The sequence below is a fragment of the Myotis yumanensis genome, unplaced genomic scaffold, assembly GCF_028538775.1.
Source record: "Myotis yumanensis isolate MYYU_CA2020_CCGP unplaced genomic scaffold, mMyoYum1.0.hap1 SCAF_3, whole genome shotgun sequence".
NCBI classification, from domain to species: Eukaryota; Metazoa; Chordata; class Mammalia; order Chiroptera; family Vespertilionidae; genus Myotis; species Myotis yumanensis.
The window spans coordinates 140,051,322-140,077,616 of record NW_027223754.1 but is presented as its reverse complement, the minus strand read 5'-3'; the positions used below and the strand labels follow the sequence as shown (position 1 = coordinate 140,077,616).

The window sequence follows — 26,295 nt, the reverse complement described above, 5'->3', positions numbered from 1 at the left end:
CTATAAATACCAGGAATGTCCAGAATGCCCAGCAGATTAAAAATAGCATTAAAAAATGCCCAACATTCATTTGAAATGCACAGGCACAAGTGCAAGGTTCTTAGACAAAAATGTAAGACATGGAGGGGAAAATTATTTTGAAAACAAAAATTTATTTTTAAAATAGACCATTATATTTAAGGACTTTCACAAGTGCATGGGGGCGGGAATTAGGAAATTTGATTATGTTGAATGGTTGCACACCAATAATTCAATTATATGTCTGAGCTAAGGATCTGGCAAATGTGGTCACAGCTTGTCCTTCCTCTTTGCTACTTCCTCTCTTTACCTCACCCTAGTAACTCAATTGTTTTCAGCCACAACCTTCAACCTTGTTTACTATCACATTACGTTATTGAAAACTTGATGATATGATAATTTTTGGAATTCTTCTCCTTCATATTCTTTTTTTATTCCTAAAAGATAGAAAATTAGGTTTTAGTCTTCCCTTAATTCTCTGATTCCATGAACCACAGCGTTGAGACTTTCAGAATAATTACCTATTGGATTTCACAGGCGTCTGCATTCCATTCCTGCTGTGTACAGTGATCTGGACAGTGAGACCATTCCTGATATCTGTACTTTAATCAGCGCTCTGCCCTTTAAAATTTTAATTCTTCCGACCACTTGTAATTGCTGCTGTTTTAAAAGTCTTATTTAGGTAAGATGAGAAGATGAGGTTTCTAACCAAATAGGGAAGAGATCAAATATTGGAATGCTCTTAAAGGTTTAACAAAATCTTATAAATGGCATACTGTAAGATTCTAGCACTATGACTCAGGGGAGTGGAATATTACTAAGATAGTTCATTCCCATGATTCCCTGCCATTTTTGAAACTGTTTATCTCTTTGAATGACTGGAAAAAGATAGCTTAATGAAGACAAATGCTTTACTACCAATATAGGCCTGATCTCTAACAAAACACTATATTAAAATCTTTATTTTCTTTAACGATTTCCTTTTCATAAAGGTTCAAACTTTGGAAGAATAATCATAAACTACTAGTATTAAGAAATTCATATTTTAGTATTAGAATATCAATCACCCTGATGACTTTTAAAACTGAGTTTGTCTCTCAAAGTTGCTCTGTAAACCAGTAATTTGAAGTTCAAATGAAGCAAATGAAATAACATGGAAGTGTGCTGTGTTGAAAGGACAGTGGTCACTGGAATTCTAATCCTAACTCTGTGACCCAGGGAAAATAATTCAGTAAACACTCGAAGTCTCTGCCTATTTCTGCAATGAGGAAATGAGAGCTCTAAAGTCCATTGGATCTCTTACTTGCTAGATTGATTTAACAAAACACCAAAGACCATGGTTCTGCTCAGTATTCTAGCTTAAAGATATATTTGGATCTTTATAACTTTTAAAAACTATATTCATAGTAAGTAAGAATGATATTTCCTAAAATATAAGATATCCCAAAAAATGTATACACACATTTTAAATACATTTTTGGGGAATACCCTGTATATGGTCTAATTTATAAAGAAAAACAATGGCAACATGGAAATTATATCTATTCTATATTCACCCAAGGATATGTCTAGAGAGAGGGTGGCAAAGAGAGAGAGAAAAAGAGAGAGCGATAATAAACATCAATTGGTTGCCTCCCGCAATCTAGGTATATGCCCTATGTGCCCTGACCAAGAATGGAACCCTCAACCTTCTTGTTGTGTGGGATAGGATGACACTCCAACCAACTGGGCATCAGCCAGGGCTGGAAATTATATTTTTATGGGAGTTATCTGGTCTGCCATTCAGATATCAAATAAGCATTGAAAGTACAAGAAAGCTTTTCTATATTAATGTTGTATTATAGAGTAAATGGTTTAAGTGTTCGCCTTAGGAGTATTGTATTTAAATTAGTTTGTATCATTAGTAGGACAAATATAAATTGAAGTAAAAATTAATTTTTTATTGAATTCCAGATTCTATGTACATTTTTTTCTTTCTTTTTGGAGAGAAGATAAAATTTTTCTTCTTTTTTTGGAGGGAAATTCATATCCTTTATGTATGTACATATAATAACAATTGATAAATATTGTTAATATTTCTAATATTTATTTATTACTAGAGGCCCAGTGCAAAAAATTTGTGCACTTGGGGGGGGTCCCTCAGCCTGGCCTGTGCCCTCTCACAGTCTGGCACCCCTCGGAGGATGTCCACCTGCTGGCTTAGGCCCACTCCCCAGGGGGATTGGGCCTAAGATGGAGGTCAGACATCCCTCTGGCAACCCAGGAGCCTGCGGGGGATGTCCACTTCCCAGCGGGGAGCAGGCCTAAGCGGCAGCCGGACATCCTTAGTGCTGCTGAGGAGGCAGAAGTGCACTGGCCACCAGGGGGCAGCTTCTGCATTGAGCATCTGCCCCCTGGTGGTCAGTGTGTGTCATAGTGACCAGTCATTCCCAGTTGTTCTGCTGTTAAGGTCAATTTGCATATTACCCTTTTATTATATAGGATAGAGACCTGGTGCATGCATGGGGGCTGGCTGGTTTGCCCTGAAGGGTGTCCCAGATCAGGGTGGGGGTCCCCTCTGGGGTACCTGGCCAGCCTGGGTGAGGGGCTAAGGGCTGTTTTCAGGCTGGCCACACCCCCTTCAGGGATAGGGGGGTCCTGCTGGGGTGCCTGGCCAACCTGGGTGAGGGGCTGATGGCTGTTTGCAGGCTGGCCACGTTCCCCAGCTGCCCAAGCTCCCAGTGGAGGCTGGCTGGAAGCAGGTATCTGGGATTTATTTATCATCTATAATTGAAACTTTGTTGCCTTGAGCGGAGGCCACAGCCGGCCAGGGCAGGCAGGAAGCTTGGCTTCCTCCATCGCCGGGGCAACCAAGCCTCCTGCTTGCTCCAGCTCCATGGCTGCTGGCCGCCATCTTGGTTGGGTTAATTTGCATATAGTCACTCTGATTGGCTGGGGGAGTGGCTTTGGGGGCATAGCAGAGGTATGGTCAATTTGCATGTTTCTCTTTTATTAGATTAGATTATATTGACATCATTAGGGTGATATTGGTGCACAAAAGCATACAGGTTTCAAGTGTGCAAGTTAACAAAACATCATCAGCATATGCATGGTCACTCATCGCCCCAAGCATAGTCTCTTTCATTCCCAATTTATCCCCACTTTGCCCTCCTCCACCTAGCTTAGCCCCTAACCCCCTTTCTCTCGCTATCACCACAATGTTTAAATTGTGTCTATGTTGTTTTTGCTTAATCCCTTCACCTTCTTTCATGCATATCCCAACCACCTTCCTCTCTGACAGCTGTCAGTCCTAAGAGACACCTACTATGTATTTGAATATCAACAACTTTCCTAAACATTCTGCATGCTCTTTATCCTGATAATTTAACTGAAAATGCTATAAATTGTTTCCCACTGATAGGCCAGTATCCCAGTAAACAAAAGTACAATCAAACCTAGCATTACAAAATGTATTCTGTTGCAATCTTTTTATAATTATAGTTTTTTAAAAAGAATTTACTGCTCCATATTTTTCAACCTCCTTTTAAAATTTAATAGAAAATTGCCATTTACAATACACTATAGCAGGGGTGGGCAACCCCTCGCACGCGTGCCAAACATGGCACGCCAGTAACTTTTGCTGGCACGTGAAACCCTCTCTTATAATCTTCCATTTACAATTTTTTTCTTAATATCAACTTTTTTATTTTTCAGATAAATTCAGTGCAGGTACATCTTAGATAAATAAATAATTTTACATAACAAGTTATCTTAAAGACCATAGACATGGATTGACGAGAGAGGGGAAGAGCAATTTCTATGCCTCTACCTTAACTCTCCCTGCCTTCCTAGATCTGACCAGTGTTTTGGTTTCATCCACATATGCTTGTGAATCTTTGTTCTCAGTGATGAATTTTGTTAAGTCTCATAATAGGAGTAGCCTGATGGATGAAAGTAGTAGATCGTGCATATCTCTGAAGGTCACGAAATATAAACCTGATGTAAAATCTCTGTCATTAGTGATGCAGCAGCAAATGTCCCACTGATAATATCAAATGGAGTCATAAAGTTTTCTGTCAGTGTACATGTATACATTAAAAAATAAATGTATTTTTCATCATCATATACTGTGTTTTTGTCTCTCGAATGAATTTTATTATTTCTTCAAGGTTCTTCACATATGTACACCTTAAGAGATATCAAGTAGGTGTAACATGTTCTCAAAAAATTAGGGTTGGCACGCGGAAGAATTTTGAGTCAGAGATTTTGCTGGTTTTGGCATGCACTCACAAAAAGTTTGTCCACCCCTGCTCTATAGTAAATATATATAACAGAACAATTGTAAATCCCTACTTTAAAAAACAATATACTAAGGTATGAAGCAGTTTTGAATATGAACTGTGATATTCTTAGCTTAAGATACTATGATGATTAAATAATGTCATAAAAAGTTAACTCATATAAGGAGAGGAAAAGGAAATAATATAGAGGAAATATTATTCACTTGATCTCAGTACAGTCATTTGAAGAGTTTTATCTTTGATGAGATAAATTATTTGAAAATCAGTTGACATGTCCAAACTAGTTGCTTTATGACATTATACTTAAATAATTTTAATATTCATTAAATTAAACTGACATGTGTGGATATACACAGACAAAAATTTGTGATGTGCCTGGTTACACATAAAATTGTATTGCCCACTTGATTTGTATTAGCCTGTTTCAAACAAAAAATGTTGTGAAATCATGGCATAGAAACAAATTTTAGAGTTGGCCCTGAGTTCAGCAATGTCAGGATCACTTACCTTTTCACCTGTTGATTGAATGTCAGTCATATTGACATTCAATATGCCAATATGGTGCTGTGCTGGATGCTTTCTTGCATTTTTCATCAGTTATCACAGTAAACCTGCAAAGGAACTGGGTCCCATGGAGGCTGCCTATGTTCCTGTTTAGTGAATTGAAGAATCAGTATTTGGTCTAATGTCTATGCCATTGTGCTTTTAAACTTATTAACAAATCTATTTAATGAAATAAGGCCTAGGGTACAAATATTTAAATAAAAATCATCGTCTCCTCCCTCCCCTACCTCCTCTTCCGCCTCCTCCTTCTCCTCCTCATTCTCATTCTCCTTCTTCAGTGTTTTGGTCCCTCTCCCTCTCCTCCCTCCCCCGCCACCTCCACCCCCACTCCCCTGTTATCTCCAAACTTTCAATATAAATAAGCATTTTTTTCTTGACTGTTATACTTGTTTCTCCTATCCACAGCAAGAATATAAACTTCGCTTAGGTTGGGAGAGATTATGGGCATGTGAGATAAGTAATGATTTATAGATTTTTGTAGTGAAATTATGCATTGGGCAAATAATTGTTATATCTAACATTGGCCCTATATGTAAAGATTATTTAAGTATAGAACAGTTGCCGAAACCGGTTTGGCTCAGTGGATAGAGCGTCGGCCTGCGGACTGAAAGGTCCCAGGTTCGATTCCGGTCAAGGGCATGTACCTGGGTTGCGGGCACATCCCCAGTGGGAGATGTGCAGGAGGCAGCTGATCAATGTTTCTCTCTCATCGATGTTTCTAACTATCTATCTCTCTCCCTTCCTCTCTGTAAAAAATCAATAAAATATATTTAAAAAAAAAAAGTATAGAACAGTTTTATAGCTTCATAATAAAAGAGTAAGTAAAATTCTTTTGTTTTCTAAAACAAACTGAAAAGCAGGAATTTATTAAAAACTCACAGAGTATATCTTCAAGTCAATGAATACTAGTGTAATTTTAATGTTATATTTATAACACTTTCTATTGGCAATCATAGGTTATAATGAAGATTTAATATAATCTATAATGGACAGTGAAATTGAATGATGTTCATTATCCTCTAATTATCAAGTCAGTTAAAGTGGAATAGTAGAATTTTTTGCAACAAAAGTTTTATCTGATAAAATCCTAATGAATTTTTCATATCTGTATATATACATTTATCTATTTGCATATACACACACAATTCTGTTATTGCATGTGTTTATATAAAGCATTTCTACTATGAATATGTATATATATATATATATATATATATATATATATATATAATCTACACACACACACACACACACACACATATATACCTAGTATGGAGCTATGGAGCTAAACTCTTTATAAACATCTTCAATTCTCACACAATATATTATGTGGGGACTATTTTTATGCCCACTTCACAGATAATGAAGCTGAGGCTTCCAGAAAGTAAAACCTTCCTCAATTTCTTATAATATGTAAAGTGCATAACAAGTATGCTCACACAGTTGTATTGGACTGGAAAGCTTTTAATTATTATACAAAAAATGATTAATTAATAAGCTGACTCCTTTTATCTAACCAGAGAGCAATTAAAGAAAATAGCCAACTGAAGAGCTAAATAAAATTATTATCCTCTATCCCTCTTCATTCCCCACAACACTGACTTGAGATGGGAAAGGAAAACATGCAGCCTAATATTGCAATGATGTGAGTCATATAGTTAATTAATTAACTAACCTGTACCTTCACCTCCCCTCCTCACAGGCTCAACAAATCAAAAACGCAGAGGGCAAGGCCTGGAAATCTGCATGTTCACAGAACCCAGCTCACCCTTAGGCTCGCTGTAGTTACAATATCTACTGCTGCACTAAGTAGATAATAATATCAGGTTTCTATGGCTGCTGTGACAAATGATCACAAACTTGGAGAATATAAACAATAGAAAGTTACTCTCTCTCAGTTCTAGAGACTAGAAGTTTAAACCGGTATTGCAGGGCCAAAATCAAGGTGCAGCAGTCCCATGTTTCCTCCAGAATCTGTAGGGAGAATCCATTCCTGGCCTCTTTTGGCTTCTGGTGACGGCAGACATTCCTTGGCTTATGACCCTGTCAATCATTCTATATATCAAACCATTAGGGTATAAAAATGCATTGGATATTTGTGCAATCATTTGGAAATATTTACACCTTGAAAACAGAATATGTATAAAACAAGTGCATTTTACACACGACCTCTGTCTACCTTCACACTACACAATTTCATCCTTACATTCAACCACATATTTATTGAGCACCTATTTTGTGCCAGGCACTATGTCCTAGCTGCCTGTCAGTCATGTAGAGAGCTTGCGTCAGAAGCTGGAAAGAGCTCAGTCAGAATGTCTAAATTACAGCGGGAGGAAGCATCATGTGGCAGAGGCTGACGGTTGAGTTTTATTTCTGACCCGGCTATTAATTGTGCAAACTTATAAAAAGTATGTCATCTCTGTAAGCCTCTATGGAGTAGGAAAATAATATCTCATCTACCAGAGTTTATGATGAAAATGAATGAGTGTTTTTGTATTTGGAGTAAATAACAAAAATGCTTAAAACTCTATGAATTTCCTTCCTGTGCTGGGTTGTTGAGTTGGGGAGGAAGAAGTAGCTTCAAAACCATTTTCCTGCTTCCATTCCTGACATATTTTTAGGGTTTTCCAACTGCAGCTGTTCACTTAGTGTGTTATGAAGTCAATGTTATTTTTTAAATGAAGTACACTGAAATAGCATTTTTTAACGATCAGAATTCATTGTAGGCTAGAGGCCCAATGCACAAAATTGGTGCAAGGGGCTTGGCCCTCACAGTCCTGGCTGCCTCAGCCCTCGTCCAGAAGGTCGTCTGGATGGTCGTTCCACTGTTCGGCCGTCCGGTCTAATTAGCATATTATGCTTTTATTATTATAGATAGTATGGTAGAAATTGATTTCTAAAACATTTACTATCTATCAATAACTCTGTGTATGTAGCATGTGTCATATAAAAGGTATGTCTTCAATGCAACACCGATCATTTCTTTCTTTTGCTTGAAACACACCATCAGCTCCCAGTGCTTTAAGGTCAGGTGCAGACCCTCAGCAGGGCATGGAGGATGCACTTTGTCTAGCCCTGTTTATCTCCATGGCCTTTTCTCCTGCCACTGCTGTTCTCCAGTTTTCAAGATTCTTGCTTCTAGAGTTTCTTCCTCCTGCTCTCTCTTACATAGGTTCTTTAAACTGATTGAAAGCCACCAACCTTTGGAGTGGTTTATTTCCACATCAGTAAACAAAGAAGTTGTGGAGAAAGATTTAAACGAGTTTCAACTCTCAATATCCCCAGCTACTCTGAATTGCTTGCATGGTTTCTCAGCCATGCATGACCAGTTCACATCGTGGTCCTTTCTCCAGTCCACTTCATACCACATCCTCTTATTTGCTGAACTCTTCCTAATCTTTCAGGGACTAGCTCAGGCTTCCTTTTAAGCAGAAAGATCTGGGGGTTCATGAGACAGGCTCTGGTGTTGACATATTCTGTCTGTGTGACCTTTAGCATGCCAATTTAATTTTCTAATAACACTTTTCTCATTTTAAAATGCTACAGTAGTGGAAACTTCAGAAGAAAATGTCTTTATAAGTGTTTTAAGTCTTAGATAATAATAACTTTCTCCATTTCTTGACCCTTGATCTCTAACCAGGAATAAACCCTTCTGTCTGCTTCTTGCTTCTTTCCAGTTGTCTGTGTTTCTCTGACCATAATATTTTCGCATTACATTGGAATTCTCTCTCTCCTATAAATTATATATATTTTAAGGGCCTGGCAATGTTTTAATGAACTAATAATTGTGTTTTTCCTAGCTATACCATGATTTATTTTTTTACTTATGTTTTATATTTTTATTTTTTATTAACATTTACATGTGATATTATTTTGTACTAGTGGCCTAGTGCATGAATTTGTGCACACTGAAAGGAAATTAATTAGAAGAAATATTTTATAGTGCTATTCGCCCCTCTCTATAATAGAAGTGTCAACCAAATTCACAATCGACAATGACAGATCAAAACACATGTGTGCAATTGGCGCCAGTGAGAGCTTTATATGTGTCATGCATGTGTGAGTCAACTTAGCCTTTTATAGATATAGAATAAACTTGCTTAATTAGACCTGCTTTCTGATTTAGCTAAATTTATCCAGCCCAGTGAAGCACCCCAACTTCTCTTTCAGGTAATTGTCAGCAACACAGCAGTAAATATCAACACAAAGCAGGTTATTATTATAGATCACACAGGGAGAACAAAGGGTAAAATATTTAACTGCAGCAGTGTTTGACTATATTCTGCACAGTGAGAAAACCTGAAGCCATTTTCAAGGTCCACTATTTCTTACTTCTTTTCATTCAGGTCAAGTTTCTAAACTTTCTAAATCTCCATTTCCCAGTTAATGAAAAGAAAATAGGATTCCACCTAGTCTCCTATCTACTACTCCAGGACTTCTGTGAGGATCAAATGAGATGAGGCACGGGAAAATGCTTCACAGACATTTGGTTAAAGTGTAAATGTTTCCACCTGGCTATAAAGCAAGTGGTGTTCCTGGGCTAAAGAAACTCCAAGGTGGCTAGGGAGAGAAAGCCGGGCGTTTCTATGTGACATCATTACCCGGCACCCACAGCCACCATTTCCAAGCTGGGCTGGGCTGTGGACCACATTTTGCGCCATGGGGTTGTCAGCATTGTCTGTGATTTGGTGAGGTGTTGCTCCGGGGTGGTGGCAGGGCCTGTGTCCCACTTGTGGGAAGCCGAGTGTTGCTTTTTTGGCACAAGGTCTGCACTGCCATTTCCCTGTAAATGGCCAGTGCATGTCATGGCAGCTCCTGCATTGAGCATCTGCCCCCTGGTGGTCAGTGCACGTCATTGTGACTGGTCATTCTGCTGGTCATTCTGCTACTTGGTTTATTTGCATATTAGGGTTTTATTATAAAGGATTCCTTATTTCCCTATGCTGTGCTGTATGTACATCCCTATGACTATTTTGTAACTACCGATTTGTATTTCTTAATCCCTTCACCTTTTTCATCCAGGTCCCCAACTCTCTTCCTCTGTGGCAACCATCAGCCTGTTCTCTACCTATGAGTCTGTTTCTATTTTATTTGTTTATATGGTTCTTTAGATTTTACATATAAGTGAGAACATATGGTATTTTCTTTCTCTGACTTACTTACTTTACTTAGCATAATACCCTCTAGGTCTATTCATGCTACTGCAAAAGATAAGATTTCATTCTTTTCATGGCTGAGTAATATTCCATTGTATATATATATAGCCACTTTTTTATCCACTCATCTATTGATGAATACTTGGGTTGCTATTATATCTTAGCTATTTTAAATAACGCTGAAGTGAACAGAGGGGTGCATATTTTCTTTCACATTCATGTTTTGATTTTTTTCTGATATATACCCAGTAGAATCGCTGGGTCATAAGGCAGTTCCATTTTTAATTTTTGAGGTAGCACCATACTGTTTTCCATAATGGCTGCACCTAACTGGATTCCTACCAACAGAGCACAAGGGTTACCTTTTCTCTTTACATCCTTAACAACTCTGGTTGTTTGTTGATTTATTGATGATAGTCATTCTGCTAGGTGTGAAGTGATATCTCATTTGTGGTTTTAATTTTCATTTATTTCATGATTAATGACATTAAGCATTGTTTCATATGTCTGTTGACCACCTGAAGGCCCTTTTTTGGAGAAGTGTCTACTGGGGTTCTCTGCCCATTTTTTAATTGGATTATTTGTTTTTATGGTATTGAGTTGTATGAGTTCATTATAAATTTTGGCTATTAACCCCTTATCATATGTATCATTGGCTAATATATTCTCCTATTCAGTAGATTATCCTTTCATTTTGTTGATGGTTTCCTTTGCTGTGCAAAACTTTTAATTTGATGTAGTCTCATTTGTTTTTCTTTTATTTCCCTTGTCCCAGGCAGTATATTAGAAAAACTATTGCTAAGAGAAACATCATAGATTTTTACTCCCATATTTTCTTCTAGGAATGTTAAGGTTTAGAGTTTTACATTAATAATCAATCCATTTTTAGTTCATTCCTGTGTAAGGTGTAAGAAGGTAGCCTAGTTTCATTTTTTTTTGCATGCATCTGTCCCATTTTTCAAACACCACTTATTGAATAAACTGTCTTTACCCCATTATATCTTCTTGCATCCTTATTCATATATTAATCAACCACATAGGAATGGGTTTATTTCTGGGCTCTCTATTCTATTCCATTGATCTATGTTTCTTTTTTTACGTGAGTAATATGCTGTGTTGACTATAGCCTTGTAGTATAGTTTGATATTAGGTAGCATGATACCTCCAACTTTGTTCTTCTTTCTCAAGATTGCTATGGCTATTTGAGATCTTTTGTGGTTTTACATAAATTTTTGGATTGTTTGTTCTATTTCTATGAAAAGCACATTTGATATTTGATAGGAATTGAGTTTAATCTGTAGGTAGTATGGACATTTTAATGGTGTTAATCTTTTCTATCCATGAGCATGGTATATGCTTCCATTTATTTGTATCTTCTTCAGTTACTTTGTCAGTATCTTATAGTGTTTCAAGTACAGGTCTTTTACCTCCTTTGTTAAATGTATTCCTAGGTATTTTTTATGCTATTGTAAATGGGATTTTTTTTCTTAGTTTTATTTTAGATAGTTCATTATTGGTATATAAAATACAACAAATTTTTAAATATTTAATTCATATATTGCTACATTACTGAGTTTTTTTTAATCAGCTCTAGTAGTTTTCGGTGGAATTTGGTTCTCTCTCTCTCTCTCTCTCTCTCTCTATATATATATATATATATATATATTAGCATGTGATCTGCAAATAATAACAATATATTTCTTCCTTCCCAATTTGGATGCCTTTTATTTTTGTGGCTGGAACTTCCAGTACTATGTTAAATAAGCAGACATTCCTGTTTATTCCTGATCTTAAGGAAAACACTTTTAGTTTTTCCCCATCGGGTATGATTTTAGCTGTGGGTTTGTCATGTAAGGCCTTTATTATGTTGAGATATGATCCCTTATTCCCATTTTGCTGAGAGTTCTTATCATAAATTGCTGCTAGATTTTGTCAAATGCTTTTCTGTATGTATTTATATGATTACATGATTTTCATCCTTCATTTTGTTTATGTGGTGGATCCTGTTAATTGATTTTTGGGTACTGAATCAGACTTGCATCCCAGGAAAAAATTCTACTTGATCATGGTGTATGAACTTTTTAATATATTGCTGTATTTGGTTTGTTCATATTTTGTTGAGGATTTTTGCATCTATGTTCATCAGGGATATTGGCCTATTCTTTCTTTGCAGTGTCTTTATCTGTGTAATTAGGATAAAGCTGGTCTCATAAATTGATCTTCGGAGTCTTCCCTCCTCTTGAATTTTTTGAAATAGTTTGAGAAGGATAGGTGTTAATTCTTCTTTGAATGTTTGGCAAAATTCATCTGTGAAGCCATTTGGTCCAGGACTTCTGTTTTTTGGGAGTTTTTATTATTATTATTACTGCTTTGATTTTATTGGTTGTAATTGTTCTATTCAGATTTTTTGGTCTGTCCTGATTCAGTCTTGGAAAATTGTGTATTTCTAGGAATTTATCCATTCCTTCCAGACTGACCAATTTGTTGGCATATAGTTGTTCTTATAATCCTTTGTATTTCTGTCAGTTGTTACTTCTCTTTCATTTATGATATTACTTATTTGGTTCTTTTTTTTTTCTAGATGTGTCTGACTAAATGATTATCAATCTTGTTTATCTTTTGAAAGAACCATCTATTGGTTTCATTGATCTTTTGTGTTGCCTTTTAGACTCCATTTTATTTATGTTTGTTCTAATCTTTATTATGTCTCTCCTTCTTCTCGCTTTGGGCTTTGTTTGTTGTTCTTTTTCAAGTTATTTAGGTATAAGGTTACATTGTTTATTTGACATTTTTCTTGTTTCTTGAGGTAGGCCTATATTGCTATGAATTTCCTTCTTAAGCCTGACCCATAGACTTGGGGTTATTAAATTTTATTTGTCTCAAGGTATCTTTTGATTTCTTCCTTGACCTCATTGTTAACCCAATCATTGTTTTAGTAACATGTTATTTAGCCTCCATGTTTTTGTGTGTTTTTTAGTTTTTTTTTCTTGTAATTGATTTATAGTTTCATACCATTGTGATTGGAGAAGATGCTTGATATGTTTTCAATCTTCTTAAATTTATTGAGACTTGTTTTTATGGCCTAACATGTGGTCTGTTCTGGAAAATGTTCCATGTGCACTTGAAAAAAAAATGTATATTCTGCTGCTTTGGGATAAAATGCTCTAAAAATATCAATTGAATCCATCGGGTCCAATGTGTCATTTAAGGCTGCTGTTCTCTTGTGGATTTTCTATCTGGAAAATCTATCCATTGATGTCATTGGAGTGCTAAAGTCCCCTGCTATGACTGATTACTGTCAGTCTCTCCCTTTATGTCCATCAAAATTTGTTTTATATATTTAAGTGTTCCTGTGGCGGATACATAAATATTTACAAGGGTTATATCCTCTTGTTTGATTGCTCCCTTTATCATTATGTAATTTCCTTCTTTGTCTCTTTCTATAGCCTTGGTTTTAAAGTCTATTTTGTCTGATGTGATTATTGTTACCCCAGCTTTTTTCCCCCCATTTGCATGTAAAATATTTTTCTATCCCTGTTAATCTGTGTGTGTCTGAGTGCATGTGTGAGGGGCCAAGCTGCAAATGGAGGCCATCCACCAACAGTTCCAGGCCTGGATCAGGTCATCAAAAGGCCCAAGGCACCCCAAGACCCAATGTTGCCTGCTGGCAGTCTTTTAGGCTCAGCCACTGAAAGATTCTGGCAGTACATGAGTTCATGAGGCAGGTTCTCAGGGAAGGGCCGGGTAGGGGAGAGTGGTGTTCACCAGGTTATTACAGATTCCAACTCGGCTCCAGGTCTGGCCTGAGGCCACTCAGCATAAGTCTCAGGGTACACTGAGGCCAGCCACCACCCACCTGTGGCCTTCAGACCTTTATGTTGGGGGGTGGTCTCAGAGAGTCATCAGGGTGGAGCGAGTGCAGTGCTCTAGGCTAATGCCTGGGGAGCAGGAATGTTGGCTCTGATTGGAGTCCTGGAGAAAATGGGCTTTACCCTAAAGCCACACAATTCAGTTTATTTCTGTGTGTCTCTGGCCCAAACCCTCCCCCCACTGGAGCTTGCCTGGAATTCTAGAGTTTTTCAGGAAAGAAATGCAATGCAGGCTAGGAGCTTGACAGGGTAGAGCCCCAGGGAGTTGTCAGGGTGGGGCTAGTATATGTAGCTCCCAAGGCAAATGCCATGAGGGGAATGCTGGGGCCAGCAAAGATGGCATCTGTGGGCTGTGAGAGAGACTCAGCACAGGAATGTTGGCGGCTGTCTCTCCAGCCTTCTCCCTGAAGCCACCAACTCATTCTCTCTGTGTGACTCCAGCATCCTCTGAGCTGCCATCCCCTCACCAGAACCAGGGTGAGTGCCTGCAAGCGAGATTTTGTGTACTTCCCTTGGAAGAGGACACCTGGGTTTCCAGCATCTCCCATCTCACCCAGGCAGAAGGAATCCCCACCAGGTTTCACTGCCTGATGTTATGGGGGCTCTTCTTCCTGGCACTGGTGCTCTGGGCTGTTGAGCCCGGCAGGGGTTGAGACCCTCCACTCAGAGGGGATTTTTGCAGCTGAAGTATCCCTCTGGATTCTCAACCTCCACACGTGGGTGCAGGGCCAGCCCTTTCGTGTGTCTGCTCCTCTTGCCAGTCTCGGGGTGGCTTCTTCTGTAAATGCTTAGTTATAAGACTTCTGTTCAGGTAGTCTTCAAATGGTTGTCTGGGTTGATTGTTTTATAACCTAGTTGTAATTTTGATGAGAGGTGAGTGCAAGTTTTTCCTAATCCACCATCTGGATTGCTCTCCACCATACTTTATTTAACTTGTGCTATTTAGGTTGTTTTGAGGGTATTTAGGTTGTTTGTAATTTGGTATTATTAACAATCTGATAAGTAAAATTTCTTTGCTGAAACCTTGAAGCACTTGTCTCGTTATCCCTTTGGAATAAATTCCTTGAAACAGTGGGATTAACTGGAGAGGAAGTTCTCTCTTTCTTTGCAAAATGACCCAGGCTTTGGACAGCCACAATTTACTCTAAAAGAAGGAATAATAAGTCCTCCATATTGTAATTTTCTCTGTTTATATTCAAGAAGTGTAGTGGGTCTGCTCACATGGGAATGAATAAAAAGCTGAACATACTACACAGCAGGTACCATGTGAACAGAAAAGATCTCTAGTGTCCACCAGCCGAATTCTTTGAGGAAGGAAGAGAACTGATAATTAAGTGAATGAAAATCAACATCTTAATCTATTTTAATTAATACAAAATTATATATAATTTTAATTCACCAGACAACTTTATATATGATTGAAATTGTGGGCTAAATCTATATAACTATTTAAATTCTATGTTAGGGTAGGTGTTTGCTCAACCTGAGCCATCTTATCTATTTTATTTTTAGTTGACATCGCATTTATTTAATTTATTTACATAATGACACTAACAGTACAAGTTTATCATGAAAAGTAGGAGAAAGTTAAGAACGGCTCATATTCTTCTAGACATTCTCTCTCTAAGTATAACTCCCAACAGCAGTACCTAGCACTTGAGACGTGCCCTAACCAGAATTCATTGTGTCTGTAGAGGGAACTCAGTCTGTGAAGTATTATGCCTGCTTACAGGTTTACAGTCACTTAACTTTCTATATTGCAGTAATTTTAGAGAATCCAAGAGGCAACAGAGTTTTGTCAATTGCGGGCTAAATTCAGCTCTGTAAACATAATTACAGAAAGTAAAGATTGGTCAGGACACATATAGCAGGCAACTCATCGATGTTTCTCTCTCACATCAATGTTTTTTCTCTCTCTCTTTCCCCCCTTCCTCTCCCTCTCTCTAATCAATTAAAAAAACATATCCTCGGGTGAGGATATATATATATATATATATATATATATATATATATATGTATATAAACATGCCTGTGAAAACTCAACAAACATCTCTATATCCCCACAAGCTAGAGAGAGTGAGGAGAGAGAAATCAAGATCATATGATGAGATCATATGATACATATCTTCCTCTGACTGGCTTATTTCACTTATCATCATACACTCCAGGTCCCTCCATGCTGTCTCAAAAGAGATCCTTTTTTTTTACATCTGCATAATATTCCATGGTGTAAATGTACCACAGATTTTTTTTATCCACTCATCTACTGATGGGCACTTGGGCTGTTTTCAGATCTCAGCTATTGTAAATTGTGCTGCTATGAACATAGGGGTGCATATATCCTTTCTGATTGGTATTTCAGGTTTCTTAGGATATATTCCTAGAAGTGGGATCACTGAGTCAAATGGAAGTTCCATTATTACTTTTTTGAGAAAACTCCACACTGTTTTTCCATAGTGGCTGCATCAGTCTGCATTCCCACCAGCCCTGTACTAGGGTTCCCCTTTGCTCCACATCCTGGCCAGCACATGTCATTTGTTGACTTGTTGATGATAGCCATGACAGGTCTGAGGTGATATCTCATCATTGTTTTAATTTATATCTCTTGGATGATTAGTGACTTTGAGAATTTTTTCATATGTCTCTTGGCCTTCTGTATGTCCATTTTGGAGAAGTGTCTATTTAGGTCCTTTTGACAATGAAGTAAAGACAGTCTCTTCAATAAATGGTGTTGGGAAAATTGGACAGGTACATGCAAAAAATGAAACTGAACTACCAACTTACACCATACGTAAGAATAAACTCAAAATGGATAGAAGACTGAAATATAAGTCGTGAAACCATAAAAATATTAGAATTATAGGCAGCAAAATCTTAGACATCTCTTGTAGCAATATGTTTACAGATATATCTCCTAGGGCCAGGGAAACTAAGAAGAAAATAAACAAATGGGACTACATCAAAATAAAAAGCTTCTACACAGCAAAAGAAACCATCAACAAAATGAAAAGGGAGCCCATTGCATGGGAGAACATATTTGCCAATAATACATCTGATAAGTTGTTAATTTCCAAAATATATAAGGAACTCATACAACTTAACAAAAGGAAGACAAACAATCCAATGTTTTAAAAAATGGGCCAATATTGAGATCAACCTGTGAATTTACCTAAATCTATAGTTTCAATATGATAACCAGCTTGTAATTCTGTTGTTACAAGCTGGTTATCATATTGAAACTGTTTAAAAGCCATGGCATCACTCTTAAATTGCAAAGGCAATACCTATATTTAATCCAAGAATTATTCAACTGTAGAAATACAAATGCAGCTTTTTAAATGAAGATTTCTTGTGGTTTAGGATGAGAACATGCTTCATTCTGCTCAGGTTGTATCAACCTTTTGTCCATTTTATGTATCTTTAGGCGTACTTACCAAATATCACTTGTTGAATCTCAAATACCCACATCTTAACATTCCAAAACTCACACAAGCCACAGTCTCCAACTCTATGGATGACTTAGTTGAGACTCATTTGTGAAGCAATCTCACTTGTGGATCGTGAAAATCGGGCTTTATGTGAAGTAGGTGGGTTGCTGATCTGTAAGAATGCCATTCTTGACCAGGCCTTTATGAATTGTTTGTAAGCTGGACAGTGCAAGCTTTATTTTCCTTCTGTAATTAGCCAAAATAATTCTAGTGAAATTCTGGTAAAGATCTCTAGTATGAAATGAATGTAAAGTATTCATTCTTTCTCTCTGGTTTCATTCTAGCCCAGTTATTTATTTAAAAACAGTCCTCTAAGTTGCTTTTCCACTGCTTTTCGTGTTACAGATTGAAAATGTTGACGTCTGCCTTAGTTTTCTGGCAGCCAGAGGAGTAAATGTCCAAGGTCTATCTGCTGAAGGTAAGAAAAGGCCCGATTGTCGCAAATGATGCCCACATTTGTAAAAGATTTTTTCATAATGCAAGAAATGTCAATTGAGAGTTCATAGCTTCTCAATACAATAAAGGAAATGAATACAGTTTCTAAGCTAAGAGGAACATAAATGCAATGGTTATGAATGTGTGCTTTAATTAACTGCTCTTTACATTGCTAAGTATATGGGAGGGGAGCAGATTAACAAAAAGCTTTATGATATTACCAGTGTATAGTATTTTTAGAGTCTTAACTAGAGGAATGGGTGGATGGATGATGCTGGATAATATAAATACAGGTAATATAGTGTAATTAATCTTCCAATCTTTTATCAATAACATTTCTCTAATATGATCAAGTTCATAATTGTAGTTTAAATATTTGGTAATTTTTAAATAAGTCACCATGAGCTCTAAGATAATTAGCACTAACAGTATTCAACAACTCCAAAGGCTTTAAAGTCCTTAAGGTTTAAGAGACCATCATGAAAACTAAATATAGAAAAGTTGGAAAAGCCTGAACTAGTTCCGTCACTTTTTTTTTTCTGAATCTGTTTCTTCCACATACACACTTAGGAAAATTTTTCAAGTAACTGCTAACAAAAAGCAATGGCTAAAGTTATGAAAGCAAGTCCTTTGAGACCTGCATCTACAACAAGCATTTTAATGAGAATATTAATCATTACATAAAAAGTTCTAGATGCTGTCAAACACTTGGACCATTAGATTGGTTAATGTTTCTACTATGATCAGTTTGCTCTGAAAAGGCTTTTGTCTCCACAGATACTAGAAATATTAGATAATTCTACATTTTAAAATTTTGCTGTCATTGGAAAAAGAGGAATTGTGTGGTTTCTCAAACATAACAAACATTTAACAGAATTATTGACTTTTCTCAATTTTTCTTCTATATTTAAATTTTCTTTTGTTTTAAATTTTTATTATATTTATATTTTATGTCTGCTATTAAATTACATATTTAATGGCCAAAAAACTTAGGCTCAAACCTCTCTGGTGGTTCTGTTACTTAGAATAAAATTTGAGAAAATTCTCCAAGATAATATTTTACTTTCTAAGTGGTTAAAAGCAAGCTAAATAATGCTACCATCATATATATATATATATATATATATATATATATATATATATATTGCTTCTCACATAACATCCTTTATTAACATAAAGCTATTGATATTAATTTATCTTCTAAAATACACAAATGCTCAAAATGACTTTCAAAAGTATCTGAAGTAATTAAACATGCATAATAATAAAACAAGACAAATTTTAAAACTCTTTAAGATCATTCAGGTTTACAGGAGAAAATACTTTCTTATATCGATCAAACTAACTCTTCTGTATTATGTCAACTATGAGGAATGTTTGGGTGAGACAAATAGAAGAAAAACTCATAGCCTCATTTTATATGAATAATTCCACTGCATGGTTTGTATGACACTATACTCCATCAGAGAGCAAGAATTCAAAATAGTTTATTAATGTTCCTAAACTCTATGAAGAAGACATAAAACTTTGACCTCACAGGAGGATGTGTTTTATTGCCAATAGCAACTTTTATTTAAAATATGACTACAGGTTGGATAGCCTTATTTTAAGCTTTACTCCCATTTCTTTTCCTAATTTTTAATTTATAACTACAAGAGAAAAATCTAGTCTCAGATTGTAGCTTACTTTGTGCATTTAATTTTTTATTCAATATTAGAAAATTTAAACAGGAGACTCATGTGTTAGAATTAGGATTTTTATTTGCATTTATTCAATTATGTTATATAAAGCCATGAGTAAATTGATCTTTATTATTTATTGATATATACCATGAATTAAAAAGAAAAGAACTGGACCATTAAAAACTGATACCGATGATGTACTCGTATGTATACATATGTATTTTGATAAATTGTTTAGTGGGTGATTTAGAAGGCTATAAATTCAATTGCTATTATGAGATGCGCCCAACCCATTATTACTTATAATTCAGGGACAATGACATTTAAGTGGCTTTCTTTCTCTGGTTTGTAGCCACCCTGGTTTAGGTAACAGCTGTGTGGGTTTGTGCGGGAAGGACAGTGCTAAATCAAATATTTGACCCAAGACAGAGAGTCCATCCGTTTCCAAGAAGAAGCTAACTCTAGAAAAAGTGACCTTCAGGGTCAGCAAAGAACATCGCTCCAGGAAACTTTGTTCTCTGTGCCCTCCATCCCTTCCCTTTCTCCCTGAAATCCCAAGTCCTTGGAAATGTTCACATGTCAGAAATCCAGATTTGTTTGAACCTGTGACCGAGAGAGTCATGTTGCATTTCTCTCTTTGTAGATACAGTCTAAGGGAATGGCATCTAGAATTTCATTGGTAAAAATATAAAAATAAAACCACATTCATTTCGTATGATACTGTTTTTATATTTTCCCTTTGATGCAGAAATAAGAAATGGAAACCTAAAAGCCATTCTAGGGCTGTTTTTCAGTTTGTCTCGCTACAAGCAGCAGCAGCACCATCAACAGCAGTATTACCAGTCCTTGGTGGAGCTTCAGCAGCGGGTCCCTCAGGCCTCTCCTCAGGCAGAAGCCAGCCAGGCCAAAACCCAGCAAGATATGCAGTCCAGGTAAGGCAGGGGAGCAGGGCAGGTGTTTAAAGTCAACTTGTGGGTACAGCTTGTTTCTAACAGACCGTTGTTTGTGATTTTCAAAAAAATGTATTTATGTAGTTCTATCAATGTGATGGGATTATTTGACTAATGTTAATAGAAGCTAAAACCACTTTTCTTTGGTGGGATGAGCAACATGTATCACTTTTTAGGTGACATATTTGTGTTTGTTTCCTAAAAATGATTATGGTTTGTATCAAAGTGTGTGGTGTCTTTCCTGTTAAGTAATATGGCACAGTCCCTTCCTTCCGCAAACTGCGGTATCATTTAGAATGTGCTGTTGAATACTAGTCTCCAGTTGTGTAGGTATCTTTTGTTGACACGTTTGATGGGTTGAGTCATTGAATCGGTCAAAAATTTCAGTTCTGAAACACAGGAGTTTGAATGTTTGAAAACATACTGTTTTTGATGTGAGATTGTGTGTGTGAGTGTGTGTGTGTGTGTGTTTAAGATACACACATGTATATGTTTGTCTGACTGGAGTCTATTGGTGCATGTAGACACAGCCTGGGGCTGGGTGCTAGCAAATCATGGCAACTTCTTTCCCTCTTGAATTACTGCTTTCTCCTCCCCCTCCCTCTCCCCCTTTTTGGAATTATGCCTAGTCAGGATTGAACCAGAGAAGCAGAACCAGTAAGAGGTATATATTAAGAGATTGATTGCGAAGGATTTATTTTACATGTTCGATATTTTACATGTTCATGGGGTCTGGCTAGGCAAGTCTGAAATCCTAGAAGGGGCCAGCAGGAAGAATAGGCTGAAACTCTCGGCATGAACTCAAACTGCTATACACAGGTGGAATTTCTCAGGAAATCCTCAATCCTGCTTTTTTGGGACCTTTCCAGGGATCAATCAGATCCACCCAAATTATATAGAGAATCTCCCTTACTTAAAGCCAATTGCTGTGGACTTTAACCACATGCACAAAAGACTTTCACAGCAACAGCTAGGTTAGTGTTTGATTGGATAAGTGGCACTGCATGAACCTAGCCACGTTGACACATCAGAAAATGATCACAGAATGAAATTAACAAGTTTCATGCAAACTGCACCTTTGTTCCTGATCAATGACCAGGGTATCGGGTAATTAGCTCTATTGCATAAATATTTATGATTACTCTTTTTTAGGAGGGAGAATGTACAATATGAAAATACTCTTCCATTGTCTTTAAAAGTATATACACATATCAGACATGTATAATTATTGAACTTTTTCCATCTGAGAAACCAAGCTTGAAACCTAATGATGATCAGTTTGTCTTGAGTTGGGTTTTGGTAATTAGTCTTGACCCAAAAAGTTACAAGAAACTCCAAAATGCATTCACAAACCACCCCCCACCTATTGTCAAATTGTCCGCAGTTCAGAAATCGCTTTCTCTTTCACCTGTCATTCAGTTCTCACTTCATAGTAACCAATATGTTTTTCTCCATATAACCATGTAAACTCTATTCCCTTTGGCAGATTTTGCTAATTAGTTAATTATTAAATCGATAAAGAAAAATCATAGTTTCACTGAAAAAATATAGAGGACTACAATGTCCATGGAGTGATAAAGGATATTTCTCATTACTTACTAATACAGGTGTGCCTGTGTTTACATTCTTATTGGCTTTTGTGACGTCAATTGGAATTGTGCAGGAGTCAAAGTGAAAAAAAAAATTATCTACAGTGCAAGTTCTTTGAACTTCTTAAGAATAAAGAGGGAGAAAATAAATTTTTTAAATTAATGTTTTGGGGGGATGGTTGGGGGAAAGATCTAAATTTTGAAACTCCCAGAAATAACATTTTCTAGTTTGATTTAAGCTATTTGAATTGATGAGAAGCAAGAATAGTAGCTGAAAAATCTAGGAAGTAAAGTGGCATTATACAAAGCATGTTGACTCTGGAAGTGAGCTGGAAGATCATTTGTCACTGATTTCCCTCATTCCATTTCTGTGTCTGCCATGTGTAATTTATTGCCCAGAACTTCCCAGTGGTTATGACTGTTTGGGAGAGATTTTTTTTTCTTTTCTTGTTGGGTATGCATTGCTGTTATGAAACTATTATATTTTAAAATATAGGGCTGAATATAATAGGCATGGTAATTTTATACCACTTGGGGAGAAACAGTCATTTCTTTCATTGCAAGTTTATGAAAAGTATTCTTTTTACCAGTGTCCTTTAAGAATGAGGTAGACTCTTAATTTTCTTCTATTAAATTGTATTTAATTATTTTTTGGATTGATAATTAATTTACTAAATGTATATGTGTTTTGGAGAATATTATATTTTAGACATTAATAATTATTTCCATTTGTATAAATTTAGTGTAGTGATATTGTTTGTGAATTAGAATTTATGTGGACTTACATATAACAATCAATGTAGTTCAGCATTTCTCAAAAGCCCTTAGTGATTTGATAATATATATAGGAAATGAATATTGTGTTTATCTAATAGAACCAAGATAATTCATGCAGAAAAAGAATCCCACTGACACATTTATATTCATTTGCTTGAGATGTGAGTCATAAATCAAGATTTATAAAGTCTTTCTATTCATTCCAAAACTCTTTTCAAGTAAATAGTATAAATGATTAGTTGCTATATTACTCAGGATATTTAGCCAGAAAATGTTTTTTTTTTTCTGTAGATTAATTTAAAAAAAGTTGTTTCAATTCAGTATGAGTGTTTTGACATGTACTCTTTTTTATTTAAAATAAATAGGTAGAACTGTATATATTTCCACAATAGTTTTATTTCATACATTAAGAATTGCTAATTTGGTTTTGCTGTTTTGAAAATAATACCATGTTTTCAATCAATTTGAGTATCTTTCATTTAAACAGACAATTTGATCTAAAAATTAACAAGTGAAATATACAATACAGAAGAAAATAAAATGTGGACTAAGAGAGATAGAATGTAGGGAACAAACTCTGCTTAGTCTCTCAGCTTCCTCTCCACTCCTGAGGGCGTGTTTGTGGGTGTTGCATGCATGTGCGTGTCCAGTTCAAGGAGCAACTAGAGCTCTACTTACTAAGAGCTCAGCCCTAGAATCAGACTGCCTGCACTTGCATTCAATATAACCACTTCCTAATTGTGTGACTTTGGGCCACTTACCCAACTCCTCTGTGCTTCAGGCTTTCATTTGTTAAAAGGGAGTGAAAAATAGCCCTGGTCACATGAGGTTGTTTGGGGGCAAAGGGTCAGTACTTATAAAACACTTTGAATCTAACTGACATATTTCACTTCCCTACTCAAAGCCTTGCAATGGTTTCAGATAGCCTAGGCTTGCTTCCATCTTAGGAAAAGTGTGCTAGCTGATTCATATGCCTGGACCGTTCTTCTCTGATAGCTGCTTGGCTGAACTTCCACCTTTTCAGGTCAACTTTTTATCCGATGCTAACCTTCACTAACCTTTTAACACTACAGGCTACCCATCTTTTCTCCTCATTGTAGTACTTTGTAGTATGTTTCATTTTTATTTTTTTGTAGCTCTAATCACCCTCTAACTTATGATTTACTTATCTATATATCTATCCTATCTAATAAAGAAGGGAATATGCTAATTGACCCTTGTGCTGTTGCAAAGATGGCGGCACCCACAGCCAATAAGGAGGGAATATGCTACTTGACTGCCACACCCTCTAAGATGGTGGCACCCACAGCCACAAATGACAGCGCCGAGTCCCCTCAGCCCTGCCGGGGCAGCAGGCATATGGCAAGGCTGGGCCCACCCCAGGCAGGCCCAGCCTTGCCAGGTGCCTGCCTCTGGAGTCCTCCAGTCCCCTCAGCCCCCCAGCCTCCCAGGGTGGCCCGAGGTGCTGGCAAGCCTCAGATGGCAGCTGCCGAGCCACTCAGGGCCGGCCTGAAGCTCAGGTAACCAGGGCCGGCTAAAGCTTGCGCTGCCAGCAGTGAGCAGCAGAGGTGTGATGGGGCATCGCCTTTCCCTGATCATCAGGTTGCCTCCCGCCCCTGAGGGCTTTTGGACTATGAGGGGGGCAGGCTGGGCTGAGGGACCCCTCCAGTGCATGAATTTTCATGCACCTGGCCTCTAGTATATATAAAAGCCTAAGCGACTGGCCGACCAACCAGTAGCTATGATATGCACTGACCACCAGGGGCCAGACATTCAACACAGGAGCTGCCAAGTGATAGCAACTTTGTAGAGTGCCCTCTTGCACTCAGGACCCCTCCAGGGATGTCGGACTGCTGGTTTTGGCCCAATCCCTGCAGTCTTGGCTGAGGGACCCCACCTGCCTGAGGGACCCCTCTTACTCCTCAGATGCCCTTAGAGCCCCAGTGCCGCCCAAGGTGCGGCTGGCCATGGAGGGACCGTGGGAGGTTGGCTCCAGGGTGTGTCTGGCCCATCTTGCCCAGTCCTGCCCCGCTGGCCACCTTATAATTAATTTACTTTCAATGTGCACGAATCTGTGCACTGGGCCTCTAGTTTATTATATTCATTGTTTATTATTACCACTTTCTCCTCTCTAGAATGTAAGCACTCTGGGGACAGCAATATTTTTATATTTTAGTCACTTGTTGTAGTCCAAGAACTAGCATAATAATAAAATAACTTATTATTACTATTATTTATTGATTTGACTGAGAGAGGAGGGGGAAAGAGAGAAATGGAAAGAGAGAAAAATATATGGATATATTTTTCCACTTATTTATACATTCTTTGGTTGATTCTTCTATGTGCCCTGATCGGGGATTGAACCCATAACCTTGGCATATCAGGATGATGCTCTAACCAACAGAGCTAGCCGGCCAGGGCCATATAATAAGTATTTAGTAATTATTTCTAAATGTGTTACTGTAAGAATCTGTACTATAACTGCTTTCAATTTAAGTAGGAACTCTTTTTTAAAAAATATATATTTTATTGATTTTTTTACAGAGAGGAAGGGAGAGAGATAGAGAGTTAGAAACATCGATGAGAGAGAAACATCGATCAGCTGCCTCCTGCACATCTCCTACTGGGGATGTGCCCGCAACCTAGGTACATGCCCTTGACCAGAATCAAACCTGGGACCTTTCAGTCCACAGGCCGACGCTCTATATACTGAGCCAAACCAGTTTCGGCTAAGTAGGAACTCTTTATAAAATTTACAGTTACAGTTGTCATTTTAAATTAAACTTGCATGTATTTATAAAACTAGTATAATGTAAACAATTGAATATTTTCTTGATTTTTGGGTGGTCCTCATATTGAACTAAACTTAAGTTTTCAAAAGTATATATAGTGGATCCATCAGAATTACCCAGATGCATGGTACTATTTGCTTCTATCCTAATTGATCCCCGATTATATCCTTCTTTGTTTTTTAATAAATATATTATAATTATTAGGTTCCTTTGCTTTCTGCTTTCATTCATTAATTCATTGCTGTCTCTGTTGCTACCTCTATGCAATACTGTTCCTTCACTAATGTGTGATTTCAGTTCTGTGAGATGGGAAAGCAGATTACAAATTCTGATAGCATTTTGCTACTGAAAAAATTAAATAGGTAATAGAGCGAAGTGATTGGGCTTTGAAAGGTCACTGATAGTGTAAAGCCATTCATGTTTATAACTCCTTCCTTCTCTGTCTTATCTTGATTAGACAAGCCAAATATGATAACTGATTGGTATTCAGAAATGATGTATCTAATTTTCAGCTGATAGAGCATAGTCTGCCTTTTTAAAAAATTTTATTATAGCCTGGTAAAAATATCACTGATACAACTAATCCAACATGAAAATATTGTCTTTAAGATGTCCAGATTACTAATTCATTTTGGTTAATAAATAATATTAATATAAAAATTTGCCCTTATCTTGTCAATAAAATTTAATCT

The 26,295-nt window shown here is 37.0% G+C and overlaps 1 protein-coding gene across 4 annotated transcripts in view; it reads left to right on the top strand.

Moving 5' to 3' along the window:
* The window catches only part of NAV3 (neuron navigator 3), an 832,877-nt gene that overhangs the window by 587,631 nt on the left and 218,951 nt on the right, over positions 1 to 26,295 (top strand). For all 4 annotated transcript variants that reach the window (XM_070409676.1, XM_070409674.1, XM_070409677.1 and 1 more), the window contains 2 exons: positions 17,724 to 17,796; positions 20,244 to 20,427. In XM_070409676.1, coding sequence (XP_070265777.1) covers positions 17,724 to 17,796; positions 20,244 to 20,427 — 257 coding nt within the window. The remainder of the gene's footprint in view (positions 1 to 17,723; positions 17,797 to 20,243; positions 20,428 to 26,295) is intronic.